The sequence below is a fragment of the Muntiacus reevesi genome, chromosome 2, assembly GCF_963930625.1.
Source record: "Muntiacus reevesi chromosome 2, mMunRee1.1, whole genome shotgun sequence".
Classification (NCBI taxonomy): Eukaryota; Metazoa; Chordata; class Mammalia; order Artiodactyla; family Cervidae; genus Muntiacus; species Muntiacus reevesi.
Window position 1 is genome coordinate 20,522,798 of NC_089250.1, and position 25,126 is coordinate 20,547,923.

The window sequence follows — 25,126 nt, forward strand, 5'->3', positions numbered from 1 at the left end:
GTTTTCTTTTTAATTCTAATTTCACCTCTTCTTAATCACAGCCAAGCTCTTAATATATCATAAACATTTATTTTTCTTTTCCAGTACAACTGCCTGGTGCACTGGGACGACCCAGAGGAATCGGGTGGAGAGGGAGGTGGGAGGGTGGATCGGGATGGGGAATACATGTAACTCTATGGCTGATTCATGTCAATGTATGACAAAACCCACTGAAATGTTGTGAAGTAATTAGCCTCCAACTAAAAAAAAAAAAAAAAGAAAAAAAGTAAATTCTTTACAACAGTAAAAAAAAAAAAAAGAAAAGTAGGGACATTATTTTTTACAGAAATCAAAAGGATTATGAGAATACTATGAAAAATTGTGTGCCAAAAAATTGGGCAACACAGATTAAGTAGACAAATTTCCCAGAAACATAAAGCTAACTAAAACTAAATCCCAGAGGAATAGAAAATCTAAGTAGACCTATAACCAGTAATGAGATTGAATCAGTAATCAAAAATCTGCCAACAGAGAAAACCTGGACCTGAGTGTTTCATTTTTGAATTCTGTCAAACATTTAAAGAGGAACCAATACCAGTACTTCTCAAACTTTTATTAAAAGTTGAAGAGGAAAGAACACTTCCTAGTTTATTTGAATTTATTTCAGGCCAGCATACCTTAATACCAAAGCCAGGTAAAGACATTACAAGAAAAAATTATAGGCCAAATCCATATGAACACTGATGCAAAAATCAACAAAATACTAGCAAACAGAATGCAGCAGCATTTAAAAGAATTTACACCATGATAAACAGTATTTATTCCTGGAATGCAAAGATAATTCAACATACAAAATTTGATTAATGTAATATGCCACATGAATAAAATGAAGGATAAAAACCCACATGATCAACTCAATGCAGAAAGTTATTTGATATCCTTTCATGACAAAACACTCAACAAACTAGAATAGAAGGAAAATTGCCTCAACATAATAAACATATGGAAAGCCTGTAGTTCACATCACACTCAATCGTGAAAGACTGAACACTTTTCCTTGAAGATTAGATCAAGGCGAGGATGCTGACTTTCACCACTTCTATTCAAAATACTATTAGAAGCTCTAGTCAGAGTAATTAGGCAAGAAAAAGAAATAAAAGACATTCAATTTGGAAAGAAAAGTAAAATTATCTGTTTGCAGATGATATTATATGTAAAAAGAATTACACTCACACAAAAACTGTTCAGTTCAGTTCAGTCGCTCAGTTGTATCCAACTGTTCGTGACTCCATAGAGCAAAGACTGCAGCATGCCAGGCTTCCCTGTTCATCACCAACTCCCGGAGCCTACTCAGACTCATGACCATCATGTTGGTGATGCCATCCAACTATCTCATCCTCTGTCATCCCCTTCTCCTCCCACCCTCAATCTTTTCCAGCATCAGAGTCTTTTCAGATAAGTCAGTTCTTTGCATCAGCTGGCCAAAGTATTGGAGTTTCAGCTTCAGCATCAGTCCTCCCAATGAACATTCAGGACTGATTTCCATTAGGATGGACTGGTTGCATCTCTTTGCAGCCCAAGAGACTCTCAAGAGTCTTCTCCAACACCACAGTTCAAAAGCATCAATTCTTCAGTGCTCAGCTTTCTTTATAGCCCAACTTTCACATCCATACATGACCACTGGAAAAAGCATAGCTTTGACTAGATAGAAGTTTGTTTAAAAGTTCAGTGCCATAGAAAGGAAAATGTGTGTATGTGATGAAGGGTAGAGAGTGCTGGGGAGAGCAGTGTTCTAATTAAAAGAGACTAAAGGAGACACACAAAACCCCAGTTGTACAAAATATTATATAAAATGTATTTGGGGAACAAATGAAAAAATTCGCATGTGGTCTGGGTATTAAATAATATTGTAGGAAAAAAAAATTCTAATTTCACCTCTTCTTAATCACAGCCAATCTCTTAATATATCTTAAAAATTTATTTTTCTTTTCCAGTACAACTGCTATGAAAAAAAATAATTTTTTCCTTTTATGTAACTTTGATACATGAATTTATTGTACATAAAAATGTATATTTTTATAATGTAAAAGATGTGAATTTTAAGTTATTATCTTAAAAGGAAAACACTTAGGTTTTTCATATAGTATGGAAGTATATCATATCTTAAGGAAAAATTACTTACTTCTTTCAAGAAAAATAGTTGTTTAGATTTGGTAAAAAGATGTTTGAGAGTTTGATGACAATAAATAGGTATTTCTTATTAACTCATCTCTAATTGTCCTAAATTTGCTTTAAAATATATGACTATTTCCTGTTAACACACAAATGCATATTTAGCTTGCAGACAAATTTAATAGAAACTGTCTGAATTAGTTTCACTTAGAAAACTTTAGTGAGTACTGTTGCTCCTATTTTCCATCATTTCCATCAAAATCTATAGAAGTGATATCTCACTGACCAACAGTGACACACTTGAGAATTTTGTTCATCACTTGCATTAATCAAAGGCAAATCACAATTATTTCAAGTCCAAAGAGGTGACCAGTTTTAAAAAAAATTCATAGTTTTGAGGTTTGGTATGTTTTTGATAAACACTAGTTGAATTGAATAGATCAGAAAAATGGTAAGGAGTGGATAAAATAAAAAAGAAAAGTATGCTTGTATCTTCTGTCTCTAGGTACATCCTGTCACCTGACTGGCCTCCTACTTCTATGTTCGTTGAGGCTCTCAAGTGCCCAGGTCTTGTTTTTGGCCCTGAGATTTACAGAGGCAGCAGTGATAGGTGACTCCTGCCAGTTTCTTAGGCCCCATGTTCAAAAATCTAGACAAGAGGCAATAGTGTTGCTACTCACACATTCTTGTGTCTTGAGAATGGTACAGATCTTCAATATCCCTCCAACTTCCTGGATCAGTTTCATCATACGAATTGTAGGATCATTTTTATCAGATTCAAGCCTTGTGTTCTGTACTGTATTTACTGTTTGCCCAGGTTTTGAATTCTATTTTTAAATTTTAAACAATTTTTATTGGAGTATATTGCTTTACAACGCTGTGTTAGTTCCTACCATAAAGCAAAGTGAATCAGCTCTATGTATGTATATATATTCCCTCAGTTTCGGATTTTCTTCCTATTTAGGTCATCGCAGAGCACTGAGTAGAATTCCCTGTGCTATACAGCAGATTTGCATTAGTTATCTATTTTATACATAGCATCAAAAGTGTGTCCAAGCCCAGGTGGCTCAGTGGTAAAAAAATCTGCCTGCCATTGCAGGAGACATGGGTTTGACCCCTGAGTTGGGAAGATCTCCTGGAGAAAGAAATGGCTTCCCACTCCAGTATTTTTGCCTGAGAACTCCCATGGATGGAGAAGCCTGGAGGGCTAGAGTCCATGGGGTAGCAAAAGAGTCAACATGACTTAACAACTAAACAACTTCGATAGTCTATGTACGTTGATCCCAGTCTCCCAAGTATTGAATTCTTGATGAATGAGTCTACTGATGCTGGTTCTTTTTTTTAATTGTTGTTTTTTTTTTTTTCTTTTAAAGATTATCTTCAGGGCAAAACGTGGTATCAGTTACATAGGAGATGTAGCAGTGGATGATATTTCCTTTCAAGATTGTTCCCCACCTCTAAGCGCAGACAGAACATGTACTGCTCAAGAATTCACGTGCGCTAACAAGCACTGCATTGCCGAGGACAAGCTATGTGATTTTGTGAATGACTGTGCTGATAATTCAGATGAGACTCCTTCCATCTGCGGTGAGTACACATGCTCTGTTTCCTTCTTGTCCTCTTTATCTCTACAGCCTCCCTCCCTGCCATGGGTTCATTGATGAAAAATACAGAGTGTATATAATTGGAGAAGCCTAAGCAAGTAAGGTGGTTTAACCATTCAGATACATTTTAATGATTCTGAATGCAATACTTAATTTACTTAAGTCATTTAAAAACTTAAGTCATTTGAAACTAGTCACTGACTTTGTGTTAGTGTCTGAAGAATTGGAGGTTAACTGGAAAACAGATGTCTTCAAAGACAAACTGAATTGAAACAAGTATTTTCTACATGAAATAAATTTTGGAGAAGAAGACAAGCCAAGCATCCATCAAAGCCAACTCATGCAGGGTTGATGAGCCTTGATGTTTTGATGTATTTCTGGGAATTGTCTTTCTCTTGCGTCAATTATGATCTGGGAGAAGTGGATTAAAAAAAAAAAACAATATCCAGATAATATATAAAATTATCTCCTAAGGGAAATATATATCAGCTGTGTAATATTGTTGTAAGAGATCAACTTGTAATAAACAGCACCTATTAAACCATCCTTAGCTAAATGGGCCATATGTGCTCATCCAGGGAAGTCCGTGAAATGGTGCAACAGTCCATTGTTGCCTCATTTCATTGCAAATGAGGGCAATACAAATTGTCAAAATGAAAGCTGACAAATTATTCCACTATTACTAGTAATAATTTCAGGGCTAGCATGTTACAGTTTGATCTTTTTTAATTTTTTGCCTCTTGAAGCCAAATCTGGAATCACAAGAACAACTTCAGTATAGTAAGAGCTCATGTTTATTTAGAACTTTCAACTTTTAAAGCCATTTTATCTGTTAATCTCCAATTGATCGTCACAGAAACCCAAGGGGTAAGGGAGAAAGGTATTAATTATTAGTGATTTCCATGGATAAAGCTGCTGACAAGAATGGCTGAGATTAGGTCAAATTTCATAAAATTGGCACTGTCAGAGTTGATCCAAGTTTCCGGGTACTTTGGTTTATGATTCACTGCTTTGCCAAAGCTATAATACCTTACCACCTCTATGTACAGCTGAATCTTAGGAAAACCAAAGATCTTATAGATGTGGAAATCTTGTTTCTATCTGATAACTGTTTCCTCAGTTGTGGATTATGTTTTATAATATCCATTGTTACTATTATAGAAACCAAGCAAAACTGTTTGGCTAATCTTATATTCTTAATTAATATTTATCTGTATCTTATGAATATTGTTTGCTGCATTTTAGTCATTTTCTGCATTGAATGCTTTTCCATTTCCTTCACTGTCATTTTCATATGAGTATCTCACAAATTTGTTAGGTTATCAGTCATACAGAACAGATATTATGTTCTTGAATTTTATTTGCAATGTTGCCAATTTATATCTTTCCCAAGGTATGATTTAATGCATTTTTTCAGCGTTTACAGTAACATTTTATTTCTTGCTGAATTTTACTCTTTGTGTTTAGATAATACTGTTTTGAATATTTCTAGGTATCTTCTATCTGTGTTTGGAAGGGGATACTGATATACTGGGAGGGTCAGAGAAATGCACTGAAATTTGTTGTCTTGGTAGCTCTTTTGTATGGAAAACTAAAGACAAAAATCATTACAAGCCTTTGGAGGGAAAGTTCTATCAGAAGGTGCTTTTTGGTGAACTAATTTCCCAGTCTCTCTATGATTTGAATGGGCTATGATATCAGTAATACTGGAGTAGAAAGGTGAATTAGTTCCTGATATTACATAAGAAGAATATTTTTTCATCTCCTTAGAAAAAATAACCAACAAGTTATAGCAAACCTTAAAAAAAAACACCAAAAAATCCACATTTCAACATTGAATCTTATTACATGAACATGATTTCTTTTTATATAGCACTGCTTATTTTATTATGTATTTAAAAACTTCAATTGTATTCCTATATTAATGGTTTTAAATGTTTTAATTACAAGTGGCTAGAACCTGCTGTGTGAATAATTAGTGCTGTTATTTTTCCTCCATATACTATAAACTTTGATGCTTTAATTAGACCCAGAAGAATAGGAAGAAAAGCTTTAAAAAAAATCACCATAGCAACTGATTTCAGAAGTTTGGCTGACAACCAACCAGGAATTTAACCTTAAGTTTCATGATCTTTGGAACTTGTGTGTGCTTCTTTTGTTTCTTTCTTTTTATTTATTTACTTTTTGAGATGCTAAGTAAAGGCTGAACAAATATCACAACTCTAATAAAACTTCTAAAATATCTTTTGGTATAAATATACCACCTAAGAATAGAAAAAAAAAAAAAACTGAGCTATTTTTTAAAGATGTAGACTATTTCTGACAGAGGAAAATAAAATAATCCTTTATAAAACAAAGTATCTGTGGCTTTAATTTTCTGTAGAGCAATATAGGCTCAGAAAGCAAAATTTGGCTGAAAATTGAAATATTACTTTTTATTTTATGATATAAAATACAGGACATAGTCAAAAAGAAAATGATTTGTGTATCTGAGAAATCTGAAATCTTAAACATTTTTTTTCCCATTGGTATAGAGGCTCCTTTTCCTATATATTCCAATTAACATATTTATTGTTGGTATGCAACTAAGAGTGTCTCAGGGAAACTCAAAATAATTTAATTCTGAACTGTGATTAGCAAAGATACAGGATATTTGACCAGCATAGTTATTTAATAATCTGAACTTAATGGGCACTTGTATTAATAATGTGTATTTCTAACTGCAGACATCTATTTCAAGTACATACAAAATTATTAAACACTAAATAAATGTCAGTAATTTTAAGTGAATTAAAGTGACATGGATTAATCCTTTGAATTAGTCTGGAAATCAGTTCTAAGGCAAAAGCTAGAAAAATCCCTGTTACTTAGATGACATGTTTAATAACCCATGGCTCCCCCCCAAAAATTACAGTAAAAGCTAGAATATGTTTTAAATAAATAATAGCAGTAATGCAATAAAAAACCTGTGGTATTTAGATAAGGAAGTGCTTAGTGAAAATTTTATGTACTTAAATTCTTACATTAGAAATTAATTAGCTTGCAATGCAAATTAATGGAATAGACCACAAATGTCAGATAGAGAGAATTTGGAAAGACTGATAACATTTTCAAGAATCCATCAAGAATGAGCAAGAGAGGTAGAGAAGGCAGAAGTCACACAGAATGTGTGTGTCTGTGTGTATGTATATCACAGAGGGTGGCAGAAGGTGGTAAAGGATATATTTTGTATGAGAAACTATAGAGTAAATTAAAGGAGATAAAAAATGGAGAGCAAATTGCAATATTAGGGAGCTTAGGATAGGTACAAAAAAAATAAAAAGGAAAAACACCTTGTTTCCTTGTAATGAGAACTCTTAGGATCTAATCTCTTTATTTCAAATATGCCATACAACAGTGCTAGCTGTAGTCATCATGCTGTGTGTTACAACCCTAGTGTTTATCTTATAACCTGAAGGTGATCTGGGACTTAACTGATACTTATTCCCCTTCCCCACCTTTTTAAAAGTATCGCCATCCTAATGTGTGTGAAGCAGACTCTTATTGTGGTTTTGATTTGTCCTTCCCTAGTTACTAACTGTCTTAATCATCTTTTCTTGTGAGTAATGGCTCTTTGCATGTCTTCTTTGGATAAATGTCTATTGAAGTCCTTTGTGCTTTTCTTTATAGGATTGTGTACTTTTTCGTTGTTGAGTTGTAGGAGTTACTTATATATTCTGGATATTAAGCCATTATTGAATATATGATTTTCAAATATTTTTTTCTCATTCCATAGGCTGTCTTTTTAAATTTTCAATAGAATTTATTTTTTAAAGGACTTGTATGTTCACAGCAAAACTAACTCCCATACATGCACAGCCTCCCTTTGGCTAACACGTTGCCTGCCAGAGGGCTGACTTGTTACACTGGAGTTGTCATTATCACCACAGTCCATAGTTTACATTAGGGTTCCCTCTTGGTGAAAGAAGACCAAGTGTTAGACACTTGGAGAAAAACAGTAAATCAAACTCTTAGACTCAGTTACTTTATAGTAGCCTTACTAAATTCATTACCAATATTTTTAAACACATTTTTTCTTATTGAATGCAGTCTTTTCAAAAATATCATTTTTTAATATTACATTTATGTGCAATTTAACACTGCTGAAAATTTCCCTAAACTCAGTTACTCAAATTTTGGTCCACAAATACCATTTTTGTTAGAATTCAGGCTCCACCCCAGACTTACAGATTATAAACTGCATTTTAACAAATATATATATATATATATATGTATACATATATATACACACACACACACTAAAATTTGAGAAACACTCATTTAAACAGACAAACATTTGAAAAAGTTTTCTGGTGAGAAGAGAGAGCTATGATTTTATTCTTTGTTGACATATACAAATATATCAGGATTTGTATAAGGGCAATAGTTAATGTTTTAAATATTGAAAGTGATTCTGTATTTTTAATGAATTTAATTGATTCATTCATACTCTAGTCAAGATTTAATGGTTGTATATATGTTTAATTGCCTGATATAATTTATTGGCGATTTTAAGAAATTTTAAAGAATGAACATTTGTGTATTTATTCAGAAATATTTATTGAGTATCTGTCATGTGTGAGGGTTTCTTCTAGCTATTTGGATTAATGCTATGAACAAGTACAGACAAATTTCCTGCTCTCATGAACTTGCTTTATGGATGGTGGTAGTGCAGGTGGACACAGACAGAACAGAGTAAGTAAAATAATACAGTACATTCGTAAGGATAAGTGCTCTGGCACAAAAGTAAAATAGGGAAAAATGAGAAAGAAAATGCTTGTAGTGACAGTTACAGTTTTAAGCGCCACCAGAGAAGTTCTCACTGAGAAATTAACATTTAAATAAAGAATGAAAAAACTGGGTTTGAGTCAAGTGATATTTGAATGTATTTGAATGATTTTTTAAAAAATTAAAGAATATTTTAAAAGCCAGCAACAACCAAAACACAGCCCTTTCTGTATCATCAGCACATCACTAACAATTTCCTTTGGTTTCTGTGAATGTATAACTGTAATTCCCCTAAACAGTTATCGTTCCTTTGAGTTGACTCATTTACATCCTGAACATTCTTTCTCATTTGTTATAGCAGAATTCTCTCTCTTTTTAAGTAAACTGATGAATCTTGGAGGGAGAAGGGGTTACTGTTTGATGCTATGACATATATATATATATGTGTGTGTGTATATATATATAATGTTTTACTCACTGTAAGGTTATATTAGGGCTTCTCTGGTGGCTCAGATGATAATCTGCCTGCAATGCAGGAGACCTGGGTTCAAACCCTGGGTCGGGAAGATGCCCTGGACAAAGGAATAGCAGACCACTCCAGTATTCTTCCCTGGAGAATTCCATGGACAGAGAAGCCTGGTGAACTATAGTCCATGGGGTCACAAAGAGTCAGACATGACTGAATGATTCACACAAACACACACAAGGTTATATTATGAATGTTATGTCTCCATCATATCCAGTACTTCACCTAAAACTTTTCAGCATTTCAGAATTTGTGCTCAGTTGTGTCTAAAATGAATTTAAAGGTGTAGACTGCCTTTGTGAGAGTGCAGCAGTGTCCACCATCATGAGCACTGAAAACCACTGACCTAGCCTTGCATGTTGGACATTTCCTTTTCATTTATTTATTTGATAAACACTGGGCATCTCTAACATTAATATAAGTGACCTGGAGTGAAAACAAAGAAAACTAAGATATTACATGAAGAATTGTTGAGCTTCTTGTCTAGCTAGAGAAATAGGTACCTAAACATTCACAGTGTGAATGGGCACTAGAGTAAGTACAAAGCGTTTTTGAATGGATAAAAGTGGGAGAGAATATATAAATATATAATATATAAATATAAATTAATATATTTATATCTAATAAATATATACTCCTAACATGAACTTTCATAAACTTTACATCACCTTGAAAACAACTGGTATATTTATCATGCACTATGAATAGCTTTTGTTTTCTTTGGGAGATTATGTTAGAAAGTAGGTCAGGTATCATAATGTTAATAAACCAGGCCTTCTGTGAAGGATCAGCTATCTTAAGCTTCAGGAATTCATTATTTGCAGGCTGTAGTCAAGTGACTGGAGCTCAGGAAACTCATTGTCTTTCCAAAATTATTGACACTGATCCCCACTCTCACCAACTCAAGTTTTGTAAGTGACATGCATTAGAATAATATTTTCCAAATTATGAAATCAGGTAGTCATCAGGGAAGACAAACTTCTATGTGAGGTGTTTCTCTGGATCCTGCAGTGTGAATTTTCAAAAAGCTGATACTATAAATGGAATTTTTCCAAATTCCTTATGCCCCCAATTTTTTTAGTATGGAAACCAATATACTCTTTGTAGAACAATTGTTTTGTCTGTGAAACAGCTTGGAAAGTATTTATAGAATTTATTCCCACTATTTTAACAAAATAAGGTGATAGAAAGGATATCATATCACAATTTCTTATTGATATAACACAATAATGATTGACAGATATCATTAACTTTTTTGAAATTTAAACTTTGAAATATTAATGAATTAATAGGAAAAGTTACATAGGTATTACAGAGAAATTCTGTTAGCCTTCATGCAGTTTCCCTCAGTGGTTACAGTTTATGTAACATATAATATCAAGACTAGGAAACTGACATTGGGTTAATGTGTATGTCTCGTTCTCTGGCATTTTATTATATGTGGAAACTCCTGTAATCATCTGTGTAATGAAACTTTTCCATCTCCACAGAAATCTCCCCTGAGGTCTTTCTTTGCAGTTATATTTACTCTTACCATTCCAAACCTGGGAAACCACTACTTTGTTCTCTACCTCATAGTTTGTCATCTTGAGAAAGTTATGTACATGTGTAAATATACCATGTGACCTTTGGAGACTGTTTTTTATTTCATTCAGCATAATCCCCTTGAGAGCCATCCAAGATGTTGTCTGTTTATTTGTTTTTTTATTGCTGACTTATGTTCCACTATGTGGAATGTACATAGTTCCACTTAGTATCATTTTCCAGAGTGGTTATACCATTTTATGTAACCACCAGTAATGTATGAGAGATCTGTCTACCGTTGTTGTGAGCATTTGGTATTGTAACTATTTTATTTTTGCTCTTCCTATCGGTATGGAATCCCATCATGATATTTATTTGCTTTTTCCTAGTAGCTCCTGGTGTTAAACATCTTCTCACATGTTTCTCTGTCATCTGTTGTCTTTGGTGAAATGTTTCTTCATGTCTTTGTCCCCCATTTTCTAAGCAGATTTTTTTCAAACTGCTGGGTTTTCAGAGTTCATATGTTATAGATATAAGTCCTTTGACTGATATGACTGGCACATTACATAGTGTGGCATTTAGTGGCACTAAGCTTTGATTGTTTTTACAATCTCCTTACAGGGAAAGAGTAAGCAGTTTTGTTTTGATGAAGTCCACTTTATTGATTTTTCCCTTTTGGGATCATGCTTTTGATATGGTAAAAACAATTCACTGCGTTTTAGATTCCAGATTTTATTTTTCTAAAAGTATAGTATTGTACATTTAAATGTATGCTTCATTTTGTTAGTTTTTTATATAAGATGTGAGATTTAGGACAAGTTTTTAATTTTTTGCAAATAGTTATCCAGTTGCTTCATCACCATTAACAAAACTGACCTCCCTTCCTGTAACTGTATTTGCATATGTCAAATATTAGCTGGTTGTACTTGTGTGAAGCTATTTTTGAGTTCTCTATTCTGTTCCATTGATCCATGTGTCTGTTCCATCATCAATGCCACATGGTCTTAGGAACTAAAGCTTTATCATAAGTCCTGAAATTAGGTGGAGCAAGTCCTTCTATGTTATTTTTCTTGTTCAACTAAATAGTATAAGTTATCCCAGTTTCTTTGGCTTTGCTTTTGCATTAAAAAAATCATCTATATATCTATCAAAAGTGAAATAATTTTGATAAGAATTTTATTAAATACATATATCAGTTTGGGAGAAATAAGACTTTTAATAGGATGAGTGTTCCAAACCAAGAGCCATTTGTCTCTCCATTATTAAGACTTAGATTTCTTTAACCCATGTTTTGTGGTTATCAGCTTGTAAGTCCTATACATATTTTATAAGATTTGTACCTAAGCATTTCACTTTTAAAGGATTGCAATTAGAATTATATTTAAAAGTTTTATTTTTACCTATTCATGATGGTATATAAAATTCAGTCAATTTATACAGTTAAAATTGTATGTATTGATCATATAGATCAATAGATTATATATCCTTCACACTTGTTCAGTCACTAAGTAGTGTCTGATTCTTTGCCACCCCGTGGACTGCAGCACACCAGGCTTCTCTGTCCTCCACTATTTCCCAAGTTTGCTATATTCATTTCCATTGGGTAGGTGATGCTATCTGACCATCTCATCCTCTGCCCGCCACCCCACCCTTTGCCTTCAATCTTTCCCAGCATCAGGGGCTTTTCCAATGAGTTGGTCTTCACATCAGGTAGTCAAAGTATTGGTGCTTAAGCATCAGTCCTTCCAATGAATGTACACTATTGATTTCCTGTAGGATTGACTGGTTTGATCTCCTTACAGCCCAAGGGCCCCTTAAGAGTCTTCTCCAACATCACAACATGAAAGAATCAGTTCTTCAGTGCTCAGCCTTCTTATGGTCCAACTCTCACATCCATACATGACTACTGGGAAAACCATAGCTTTGACTATATGGACCTTTGTCAGCAAAGTGATGTCTTTGCTTTTTAATACGCTGTCTAGGTTTGTCATAGCTTTCCTTCCAATGAGCAGGCATCTTTTAATTTCATTGCTGAATGAAACTTCATGTGTATTTCTGCTTAAATGCATAATCTGAATCTTATCACCAGGATTCCTCCGACAAACCCACATTCAAGTACTTGCTAAAATAACTGGCCTGGCCTCATGGAACATATCTGGGCAAAGGAAGAAAAAGAAAGGATGAAAAACCCTTGTAGATAAGAAAATAAAAGTTCATGACAACTTAATACAATGTGTGATCTAACTTAGATTAAATTTTGAACCAAGGAGAAAGATAACTATAAAGGACTTAGGCAGGATACTTGACAAATTGAAATATGACCTGTGCATTAGATATTAGTATTAGTGTCACAATTTCTGGCTTTGTGATTTTTCTGTGGTTATGTAAGAAAACATCTTTGTTTATGAGAAAGACACATGAAAATATTGATAAAGTGATGTTATATCTATAAGTTATTTTCAGATTTTCTGAAAATTCTTATATAGATATGCATATGCGTGTATAGATAGAACTAATGGGGAAATGCAGATATGTGAGAATTAAGTTAAAGAGTAGACAGAAAATACTTATACAATTCTTATAACTTTTCTATAAGCTTGAAATTATTTCAAAGTAAAATATTGCAAAGAATAGCATCATATTAAGACAATCAAGAGAAAGAAATACTAACTTGGAAACAAAACCAATTCAAGTGATAAATACAAGAATATGTAATTTTTAAAAGTAGACAAAGCACCAATTTAGTATGGAAATACAAAAAACTTCAAATAGCCAAAGTAATCTTGAGAAAGAAGAATGGAACTGGAGGAATCAACCTGCCTGACTTCAGACTATACTACAAAGCCACAGTCATCAAGACAGTATGGTACTGGCACAAAGACAGAAATATAGATCAACAGAACAGAATAGAAAGCCCAGAGATAAATCCACGAACGTATGGACACCTTATCTTTGACAAAGGAGGCAAGGATATACAATGGTAAAAAGACAACCTCTTTAACAAGTGGTGCTGGGAAAACTGGTCAACCACTTGTATAAGAATGAAATAGAACACTTTCTAACACCATACACAAAAATAAACTCAAAATGGATTAAAGACCTAAAGGTAAGACCAGAAACTATAAAACTCCTAGAGGAGAACATAGGCAAAACACTCTCCGACATAAATCACAGCAGGATCCTTTATGACCCACCTCCCAGAATATTGGAAATAAAAGCAAAAATAAACAAATGGGACCTAATTAAACTTAAAAGCCTTTGCACAACAAAGGAAACTATAAGCAAGGTGAAAAGACAGCCCTCAGATTGGGAGAAAATAATAGCAGATGAAGCAACAGACAAAGGATTAATCTCAAAAATATACAAGCAATTCCTAAAGTTCAATTCCAGAAAAATAAATGACCCAATCAAAAAATGGGCCAAAGAACTAAACAGACATTTCTCCAAAGAAGACATACAGATGGCTAACAGATACATGAAAAGATGCTCAACATCGCTCATTATCAGAGAAATGCAAATCAAAACCACAATGAGGTACCATTACACGCCAGTCAGGATGGCTGCTATCCAAAAATCTACAAGCAATAAATGCTGGAGAGGGTGTGGAGAAGAGGGAACCCCCTTACACTGTTGGTGGGAATCAAATTAGTACAGCTGCTATGGAGAACAGTGTGGAGATTTCTTGAAAACTGGAAATAGAACTGCCATATGACCCAGCAATCCCACTTCTGGGCATACACACTGAGGAATCCAGATCTGAAAGAGACACGTGCACCCCAATGTTCATCGCAGCACTGTTTATAATAGCCAGGACATGGAAGCAACCTAGATGCCCATCAGCAGACGAATGGATAAGAAAGCTGTGGTACATATACACAATGGAATATTACTCAGCCTTTAAAAAGAATTCATTTGAATCAGTTCTAATGAGATGGATGAAACTGGAGCCCATTATACAGAGTGAAGTAAGCCAGAAAGATAAAGAACATTACAGTATACTAACACATATATATGGAATTTAGAAAGATGGTAACGATGGCCCTATATGCAGGGCAGAAGAAGAGACGCAGAAGTACAGAACAGACTTTTGGACTCTGTGGGAGAAGGTGAGGGTGGGATGTTTCGAGAGAACAGCATCGAAACATGTATATTATCTATGGTGAAACAGACCACCAGCCCAGGTTGGATGCATGAGACAAGTGCTTGGGGCAGGCTCACTGGGAAGGCCCAGAGGGATGGGGTGGAGAAGGAGGTGGGAGGGGGGATCGGGATGGGGAACACATGTAAATCCACAGCTGATTCATGTCAATGAATGGCAAAACCCACTGAAATATTGTGAAGTAATTAGCCTCCAACTAATAAAAATAAATGAAAAAAAAAAAAAGGAAAAACACATACAAATGTAGGTTTGCTTAAGGGAAGTTAATAAGCATATGGAAACTAATAACTGTGCTAGTTTGAAAATGTCAGTGAAATGGTTAGTTTTTTCACAGAAAAATGACCAAAATCAAACTAATGAAGCAGAAAACCTGACTAGACCATTAACTATCAAATAAAGTTATCAACAAATGTCCTGCAATATTGTCTCCTGGGATAGTTACTGCTGAGTTTTTAATGAATTGATAATGCCCAAAGAAACTATTCCAACCATATGAAATGATAGAATTTATTTTATGAAGCTAATACATCACTGATAATGAAGACTCTGGAAATTAGAAAAGAAAACGAAAGTTAAACCTCCTTGTGAATATAAATGTGCAAAGCTTAAAACACCAGCAAACTAAATTCAGTAATGTAACAACCATATACTCTGAGATGAGAATCTTACGTTTTAAAAATGTTTTAATGTAGCAGACTGTTAATGTAACCAAGTCACTGAAAACTGTCACAGTTAACTAATAGGTGCTGAAAATATTCTCTGAAATTTAACAACCATTTCTTATAATATATACAGAATGATGTTCCTTTAGCAAGTTTAAAATGGCCTATCAAATTAAAGAAGGAAACAATGGAAATACTCCCAGTAAAATCAAGATCATGTCAAGAATATCCATTACTGATATTATTTGTACTCTTTGTGATTCTGCTTAATATGGTAGGACATAAAATGAAATACGGAAACGTCAAATTATATTTTCTTTTTATTGAATTATAATTAGCATATAATATTATGTTTCAGGTGTCCAACATAATGATTCAGTATAAAGTATATATTGCAAAATGATCACCAAATTAAGTCTACTTAATATCCAATCCCATACATAGCTACTCATTTTGTATGTGTGTGTGAGGAGAACTTTTAAGATCTTCTGTCTTAGCAATTTGTGATTATTTTCCAATGACATGGTTATGTGCTTTATAACCTGTAAACATTTCCGTATTAGGTTGTATAGTGTTTCCCTTTAAATTCCAACTAGAACCTATGAATGCGACCTGATGTGGAAACAGAGTCTGTGCAGATGTAGCGACTTAAAATGAAGTCATACTGGATTAGGTGGGCTCAAACCCTGTGATTGCTGTCCCTATAAGAGAGAAATAGGAACAGAGACCCCTAGAGGGAAGATGATGTGATAACACACAGGGTGAATGCCATGTGAGTGGAGTGGTGTGCACAGGACAAGGCATGCTCAGATTGCCGGTAACTAACTACCTGTGTACTGACGAAGACGTAAGAAAGGATACGCCCCAGAGCCAATAGAGAGGGCCCGGTACCGCTGACACCTTGATTTCAGATCTTTAACTTGAGCAACTGAGTCAATTTCTGTTGTTTAAAACCACCCCCTTGTTGTACTTTGTTACAGCAGCCCTAAGAAACAAATACAATTCTTCAAGGAAAGTGCCCCACTCAGAACTGGTGGAAACTAACATCTTTAAGTTTGCTTTTTGCTAGTTTTTTGAAAAAATTGTTACAGTATAGTTTTATCAGTTCAGTTCAGTTGCTCAGTCCTGTCTGACTCTTTGCGACCCCATGGACTGCAGCACGCCAGACTTCCCTGTCCACCACCAACTCCCAGAGTTTACTCAAACTCATGTCCATCAAGTCGGTGATGCCATCCAACCATCTCATCCTCTGTCGTCCCCTTCTCCTGCCTTCAATCCCTCCCAGCATCAGGGTCTTTTCCAGTGAGTCAGTTCTTCAAATCAGATGGCCAAAGTATTGGAGCTTCAGCTTCAGCATCTGTCCTTCCAATGAATATTCAGGACTGATTTCCTTTAGGATGGACTGGTTGGATCTCCTTGCAATCCAAGGGACTCTCAAGAGTCTTCTCTAACACCACAGTTCAAAAGCATTACTTCTTTGGTGCTCAGCTTTCTTTATAGTCCAACTCTGACATCCATAAATGACTACTAAAAAATCATGGCTTTGACTAAACGGACCTTTGTTGGCAAAGTAATATCTCTGCTTTTTAATATGCTGTCTAGGTTGGTCACAGTTCCTCCAAGGAGTGTCTTTTAATTTCATGGCTGCAGTCCACATCTGCAGTGATTTTGGAGTCTAAAAAAATGAAATCTGTCACTGTTTCCATTTTTTCCCCATCTATTTACCATGAAGTGATGGGACCAGATACCATAATCTTAGTTTTCTGAATGTTGAACTTTAAGCCAACTTTTTCACTCTCCTCTTTCACTTCCATCAAGAGGCTCTTTAGTTCTTCTTCACTTTCTGCCATAAGGATGGTGTCATCAGCAAAGCAAATCAGCTGTATATATACATATATCCCCTTTGTTGGATTTCCTTCCCATTTAGGTCACCATAGAACATTGAATAGAGTTTCCTGTGCTATGCAGTAGGTTCTCATTAGTTACCTATTTTATATATAGTAGTGTACATAGGTCAATCCCAACTCATCAGGCCCCTCTTTTCCCCGCTTTGTCCATATTTTTGTTCTCTACATCTGTATCTCTATTTCTGCTTTGTAAATAGGTTCATCTGTACCATTTTTCTAGCTGGTTTGTTCTTAATTAGGATTTGTGAACCTTGCTCTGTGCATTATCAGCAGTGTAGCATTCTAAAGTTGTTCATAGTTCTAAATAAGCAAGTAAAAAGTTTCCTTAGTTAAATAAGTTGGGAATAGACTTCATTGTATAGAGTTTCTATATTGTGGGAATTCATGGAGCTTTTAATATGCTAGTGTATTTTGAAATCTCTCAGTGAGCGATATAACTTATAAGATTGATCATATTCTGTCTCTTGGCAACTGTGAAGAGTGTACTTCCTTTGCGCAGCAAATTGATATCTGTTGGACTTTCATAATTCAGATGAACAGAGTTAAAGAAATGATGAACGATGTCTTGCCACCTCAAGAAGAATCAAGCCAAACTGGATGACTGCCTTCCTCATGGAGCTCTCTACCCTAGAGCAGAAAGCTCCTAGAGCATTTCCTTATAGACACATGTGTTTTCTTACCCTGCATTATTTGTATTTTTTTTTGCAGCCTCTACCCCCAGCCACTGTGTGCCTCATTATAATGGGGAATACTGGGTCAGGGGTTGTATCATACCATTCTTAAATTCATAGTTCTGCTACTTACTGGATAATACTAAGCAAAGTACTTTAACTCTGAATTCTAGCTTTCTCTTTGACCAAAATAAGCATAATAACTATTATACAGAGACGTGGGAATTAAGTGTAATAATACATATAAAGAAAATGCTCAGGCCCTGATGTTATCTTCTGATGGACATATGGACATATCTTCAATAGAGCCCTGTTTCCAGGCTGTTTCCCATTTTCTTAAATGTGCTTTATTGATAGAATGTACTCAATAAATATTCATTCAAAAGAATACATGCACCCCAATATTCATAGCAGCATTATTTACAATTGCCAAGATATGGAAGCAACCTAAGTCTCCATCAACAGATGAATGGATGAAGAAGATGTGTGTGTGTGCGTGCACATACATACATTATAATACTACTCAGCCACAAAAAGAATGAGATTTTGCCATTTGCAACAATATGGATGGACTTGGTGGGATTATGCTAAATGAAATAAGTCAGAGAAAGACAAATCTCTATGATATAACTTACATGTGAATTCTAAAAAACACAACAAATTAGTGAATAATACAAAAAAGAAGCAGACTCAAAGATACAGAGAACAACCTAGTTATTACCAGTAGGGAGAGGAGGCAGGAGGGGAGGGGTAATATAGGTAATATATGGGTTAGGGATTGAGAAGTACAAACTTCTAGGTATAATATAAGCTCCAAGGATATATAATGCAACACATGGAAAATACCCAATATTTTATAATAACTATAAATGGAGTATAACCTTTGAAATTTTTGAATCACTATATTGTATACCTGTAACATACTGTACAGCAACTATACTTCAATTTAAAATGAATAATTAAAATGTATATGAAAGGGACAAATGAATATAATGCTATTTTAATTTTAGAGATTTGATGGTAATATCTTACAAGGCATGTTCTTTCAAAACTATGCACATTTTAAATGAAACTGATATTTTACACTTTTAAGGATATTGACCCATGGAAAAATAATAGCATTTTGAAAGGGAAAACTGGTTTGATGGATGACACAGCTGTAGACAAAGATGAACATTTTCCCTCTGAGGGCACACCTGTCTGGCACTGGCATTAATTGCCCCATGAAATGCCAGGAATTGGCATCTGCACAGAAGGCTATTTGTTGCTTGTCTCACCTGGCACCGATGGGAAATAGTAGAAAATGAAAGGATAAGTTGCTCCTCCTTACCATAGTGATGTGAAATTCAAACTGCTTTTAGGCCTGCTTGTGTTTTCTCCACCGACATTTTAGAATTAAACTTTCCAAGGAAACATCTTCAAACCTATAGTAACTATCAAAAGCAGAAATATGATTTACATTATAGAGATTCATGTAGCAGTATTTTATTTATTTTTTTTTTTTAAACAAATCTGTCTTTTAGCAATGCACATCATTTCTTTATACAAGTGGCAGTTTTAGACGCTTGTCCATATGGAAATCTGGTCCTCATGGGTTGCTAAATTTTCTAATGTAAGGGCAACTGAATTAGTTACTTCATTTATATTCTTAACCAAGACAAGAGTTCAGGTTATAAACAAGACAGTGCGTTGGAGTTCATTATTATTTTAGTGAGATTTACTTCCTAGTCCTTGGAGAGAATACCTGGGAGAACTTTAGTATTCTGAACTAAAACTTTTATCTGACCTGTGTTAACAGTAAGAATACTTCCATAAATAAAAAGTTTTTTTTTTTTTTAAGATGTGTTTTATTTTTTTGACTGTGCTGTGTGGCTTGTGTGATCTTATTCCCTGACCAGGATTGAACGGCCCCAGCAATGAAAGTACTGAGCCGTAACCACTGGACTGTCAGGGAATTCCCTGAAAAAACACAGTTTAGATGCCTTGGAAGTTCTTAAAGAATCCCATGTAATAAAATAGATTATTCATCCAGGAATTTCAGTGACTTCTTCCAGGATATTGACCTGCCCTCCTCTTTGCTGAGAGTTTTGGAGTGAATCATTCCTACTCTCATTTTGATAAAATCACCTAAATTTATTTGAGCAGTTGTTCAAATATGCTATCTTTAAGAGAAAAATCTTGTCTAAATTACCTTGACATGTTGCAACTTACCTTCTTCTCAAGTATTTTTAGTTTTGAACATCAGCTTACATATAATTATGATCTTACAGATTTTCGCTTTCGCTTTGTAATATTCACATGCGACTTAATAAAGAAGTACTGTTGACAAGTAATTATAAACAGTACATTTTCTTGTTGTCCAATTAATCACTCATTGGTTTTATGCTACAGCAAGTGAATTTACTTTAAATAATGTGAAAAGTGTCCTAAACATATGTTTATAAGATATTGCTCTTACTAATACATTCTCAGTTTTATAACATCTTTACTAACATTGTTAGTGTTAGCATTTACCGGAAGAATTTTAAAAGGCTGTTTGTGTATTCCCAGTATCTGGTTCTGTATGTGAGGAGCTCAGAAATTGCTGACAACCTATTATTTTGTTGTTGTTCAGTTGCTCAGTTGTGTCCGACTCTTGTGACCCCATGAACAGCAGCACATCAAGCTTCCCTGTCCTTCACTGTCTCCTGGAGTTTGCTCAAGCTCATGTCCATTGAGTTGGTGATGCCATCCAACCATCTGTCATCTCCTTCTTCTCCTGCCTTTAGTTTTTCCCAGCATTAGGGTCTTTTCCAACAAGTCGGCTCTTCGCATCAGGTGACCAAAGTATTGGAGCTTCAGCTTCAGCATCAGTCCTTCCAATGAATATTCAGAGTTGATTTCCTTTAGAATTGACTGGTTTGATCTCTTTGCTGTCCAAGGGACTCTCAAGAGTCTTCTGCAGCACCACAGTTCAAAAGCATCAATTCTTCGGTGTCAGCCTTCTTTAACATTTAGCAGCAGAATTGTAAAAAGGTGTTGGTGTAATTCCCACTATCTGGCTCTGTATATGAGGAGCTCAGAAATTGCCAGCAACCTATTGTCTTAATTAAAAGTAAAAGTCTCAACAGACTGAAAATGAACAATTATTGTTGCATCCATAGGGCTTCCCCAGTAGCTCAGTTGGTAAATAATCTGCCTGCAATGCACGAGACCCGGTTCAATTCCTGGGTCAGGAAGGTCCCCTGGAGAAGGGATAAGCCACCCATTCCAGTATTCTTGGGCTTCCCTTGTGTCTCAGCTGGTAAAGAATCCACCTGCAATGTGGGAAACCTGGGTTACATCCTTGGGTTGGGAAGATCTCCTGGCGAAGGGAAAGGCTACCCACCCCAGTATTCTGGTCTGGAGAATTCTATGGACTGTATAGTCCATCGTGTTGTAAAGAGTCAAACACGATGGAGCAACTTTCACTTCACTTCAGTTCATATCACTCAGTCATGTCCGACTTTTTGTGACCCCATGGACTGCAGCACCCCAGGCCTCCCTGTCCATCACCAACTCCCAGAGTTTACTTAAACTCATGTCCATTAAGTCAGTGATGTCATCCAACCATTTCAGCCTCTGCTGTCCCCTTCTCCTCCTGCCTTCAATCTTTCCCAGCATCAGGGTCTTTTCACATGAGTCAGTTCTTCACATCAGGAGGCCAAAGTATTGGAGTTTCAGCTTCAGATCAGTCCTTCCAATGAATATTCAGGACTGATTTCCTGTGGGATGAACTGGTTGGATCTCCTTGCAGTCCAAGGGATTCTCAAGAATCTCCAACACCAAAGTTCAAAAGCATCGATTCTTCAGCACTCAGCCTTCTTTATAGTCCAACTCTCACATCTATACAGGACCACTGGAAAAACCATAGCTTTGACTATATGGACCTTTGTTGGCAAAGTAATGTCTCTGCTTTTTAATATGCTGTCTAGGTTGGTCATAACTTTTCTTCTAAGGAGCACAGGTCTTTTAATTTCATGGCTGCAGTCACCATCTGCAGTGATTTTGGAGCCCAAGGAAATAAAGTCTCTCACTGTTTCCACTCTTTCCCCATGTATTTGCCATGAAGTGATTGGGCCAGATGCCGTGATCTTACTTTTCTGAATGTTGAGTTTTAAGCCAATTCTTTCACTCTCACTTCCATCAAGAGGCTCTTAAGTTCTTTGCTTTCTGTCATAAGAGTGGTGTCATCTGCATATCTGAGGTTATTGATATTTCTCCCAGCAATCTTTATTCCAGCTTGTGCTTCCTCCAGCCCAGCATTTCTCATGATGTACTCTGCATATAAGTTAAATAAGCAGGGTGACAATATCACTTCACTTCACTTGCTTCCATAAGAGAGGGGAGGACATAGCACAAAAGCTGTCCTCAAGATTGGAAAGATAGACAGTCTGTACAGAGAGTCAGAATTGATCAGAGCAGAGACTTGCAAGCAGTAGCCACTTCAGAAATCAGTTGCTAGGGTAGGAAAACCTGAATGATATTGAAGAGTTGCTGGAGGTTCAATGTGGCCAAGCCTGAGTGTTAGAAACTATAGGGGAACACAGCCATAAGGTGCCCCCACCCCTCGGCCAGTACTGTGAGATTTATCTCCAGAAGTTCAACCAGGTTCCCACATTACATATTGGAGAAAAAAGAATCCCCTCCTTCTTCCAGCAGGAGGAGGGATAAAGGAACCGTTTTGAAATTCACCAAAGCACTTGATTCTTCTTAACAAGTCCTGTCACTGGGGGAAGCTATTATTAGTTAACCAGAGCCTGTATTGCTGGGGTATTATCAGAGCTTAACTGATAGGGGGAGGGGCAATAATGCTAGCTTCCTCTAGGAATCCTGTTCTGCCTAAGGAGTGAGGGGGAAATCCTGAGAACACTTGTGAAGTTCAGTCCTGAGGCATAGGTTCACTAAAACAGACCCAAGTATAGGTCCATAGAACACTCTCCCTCCCCGCATACTCACCACCACGTTACTAAAGGCCTACTTCTGTAAAAGTGAAGTCACTCAGGCATATCTGACTCTTTGCAACCCCATGGACTGTAGCCTGACAGGCTACTCTGCCCATGGGATTTTCCAGGCAAGAACACAGGAGTGGGTTGCCATTTCCTTCTCCAGGGGATCTTCCTGACAGAGGGATCCCAGCCAGATTCTTTACCATCTCAGCCACCAGGGAATCTCAGGGCCTACTTACTGCAGTTCCTTTTACCTGGTACATCATGTCTGGCTATCAAGAAAAAATTACTTAGGCATACTAAAAGGCAAAAATACACTCTGAAGAAACAGAACAAGCATCACAACTAGACATGGCAGGGATGTTGGGATTATCAGACTAAGAATTTAAAACAATGATGATTTATATTCTAAGGCCTCTAGTAGGTAAAACAGATAGCATGCAAGAAGAACAGATGTAAGGCCTAAAAAGGACCAAAAAGAAATGATGGTGATCAAAAACACTGTAACAGAAATGGTGTCTTGATTGACTGAATAGTAGCCTGAATGTGGCTGAGGGGAGAGATCTGAGCTAGAGGGTATATTAATAGAAGTCTCCCAAATGTGGCTGAGGGGAGAGATCTGAGCTAGAGGGTATATTAATAGAAGTCTCCCAAATGTGGCTGAGGGGAGAGATCTGAGCTAGAGGGTATATTAATAGAAGTCTCCCAAACTGAAAAGCAAAGTGAATGAAGACTGAGAAAAACAGAACAGAATGTTGGGGGACTATGGGACAACTATCAAAGATGTGACTGATGGGATTAGCTACAGGAAAAGAAAGAAAGGAACAGAAGAAATGTTTGAAGCAATCTTGACTGAGAAGTTTGCCATACATATGGCACATAAAAATCACAGATACAGGAAGCTCAGGAAATAAGACTCTGGATAAATGTCCAAAAAATCTACACATGGGCTTAACTTTTAACACTACGGAAAGTCAAAGGTAAAGTAAAATTTCTGAAGGAAGTCAGAGGGAAAAATACCTTACTTATACACAAATAAAGGTAAAAATTACATCCAACTTCTCTGCAGAAACAGTGCAAGATAGAAGAAAGTGAAATGACATTTAAAGTGTTGTAAGGAAAAGAAAAACTGATGTAGAATTCTGTAATCTATGAATTTATCCTTTAAATATGAGGAAGCTATAGACTTTCTAGACAAACAATAAGAGCATCTGTTGCTAGTAGACTTACCTTGCAAGAAATGTTAAAATAACTTTTAGAGAGAAAAAAATGATCTGAAATTCAGAGCTATATAAAGAAAGGAGTATCAGAGGAGCAATAAGTGAAGGTAAAATAAAAAACGTTTTTTCTTCTTATAGCAGTTGGTTTGTTCAAAATAATAAAAAGCAACAATGTATTACATATGCTTATGTATTTCTTGTATATATCTATATATATGTATGTGTGTATATATACATATACTTTGTTGTTTAATCACTAAGTTGTGTCTGATTCTTTGTGACGCCATGGAATGTAGCCCACCAGGATCCTCTGTCCATGGGATTTCCCAGACAAGAATACTGGAGTGGGTTGCCATTTCCTTCTCCAATACGTGTGCTTATCTTTGTGATATTAATGACAGCAGTAATACAAGGAATGAAAATGAGGAATTAGGGTTATTTTGTTATTATAAGCTATTCGCATCACCCTTGAAGTGGTATAGTGTTATTTAAAAGCTGTCTTGGATTAGTTGCAAATGTATAATGTAGACTCTAGGGCAACCAGAAAAAAAGCAGAAGAAGAAGAAGAAGAAAAAGGATAGCCTGTATTTTAAAAGAGAAGAAAAAAGAAATGAAGCCTGGAGTGCTGCAGCCCATGGGGTCATGGAGAGTTGGACGTGAGAGTGACTGAAGAGCAACAGCTGTCAGAGATGCATAGATTTGGCGGAAAACCAACAAGGACATAGTTGAACTCAATAATTGTTTCTGTTCTGGAAATGAAAGAAAAACTTAAGCAATGTTCATAATAAATATTTTTAGAATGCCTGAGAGATAGTTGGTATTAAATAACAGATTTAGTTTCTGTGACTTTTTATAATAAATCATTGCAGTTTTAACCTTATTTTTTTCACTTTACAATTTTATGATCTCTAAGATGAGTAGACATTAAAAAAATAATTATGATGATTAGTAATTTTTGCTTCAGGCAG

General features: G+C 35.6%; 1 protein-coding gene across 1 annotated transcript in view; it reads left to right on the forward strand.

The window, feature by feature from the left end:
* MALRD1 (MAM and LDL receptor class A domain containing 1) overlaps nt 1-25,126 on the forward strand; it is a 512,511-nt gene that overhangs the window by 192,159 nt on the left and 295,226 nt on the right. The window contains exon 24 of the mRNA XM_065919555.1: nt 3,525-3,738. Within this exon, the coding sequence (XP_065775627.1) occupies nt 3,525-3,738 (214 nt within the window). The remainder of the gene's footprint in view (nt 1-3,524; nt 3,739-25,126) is intronic.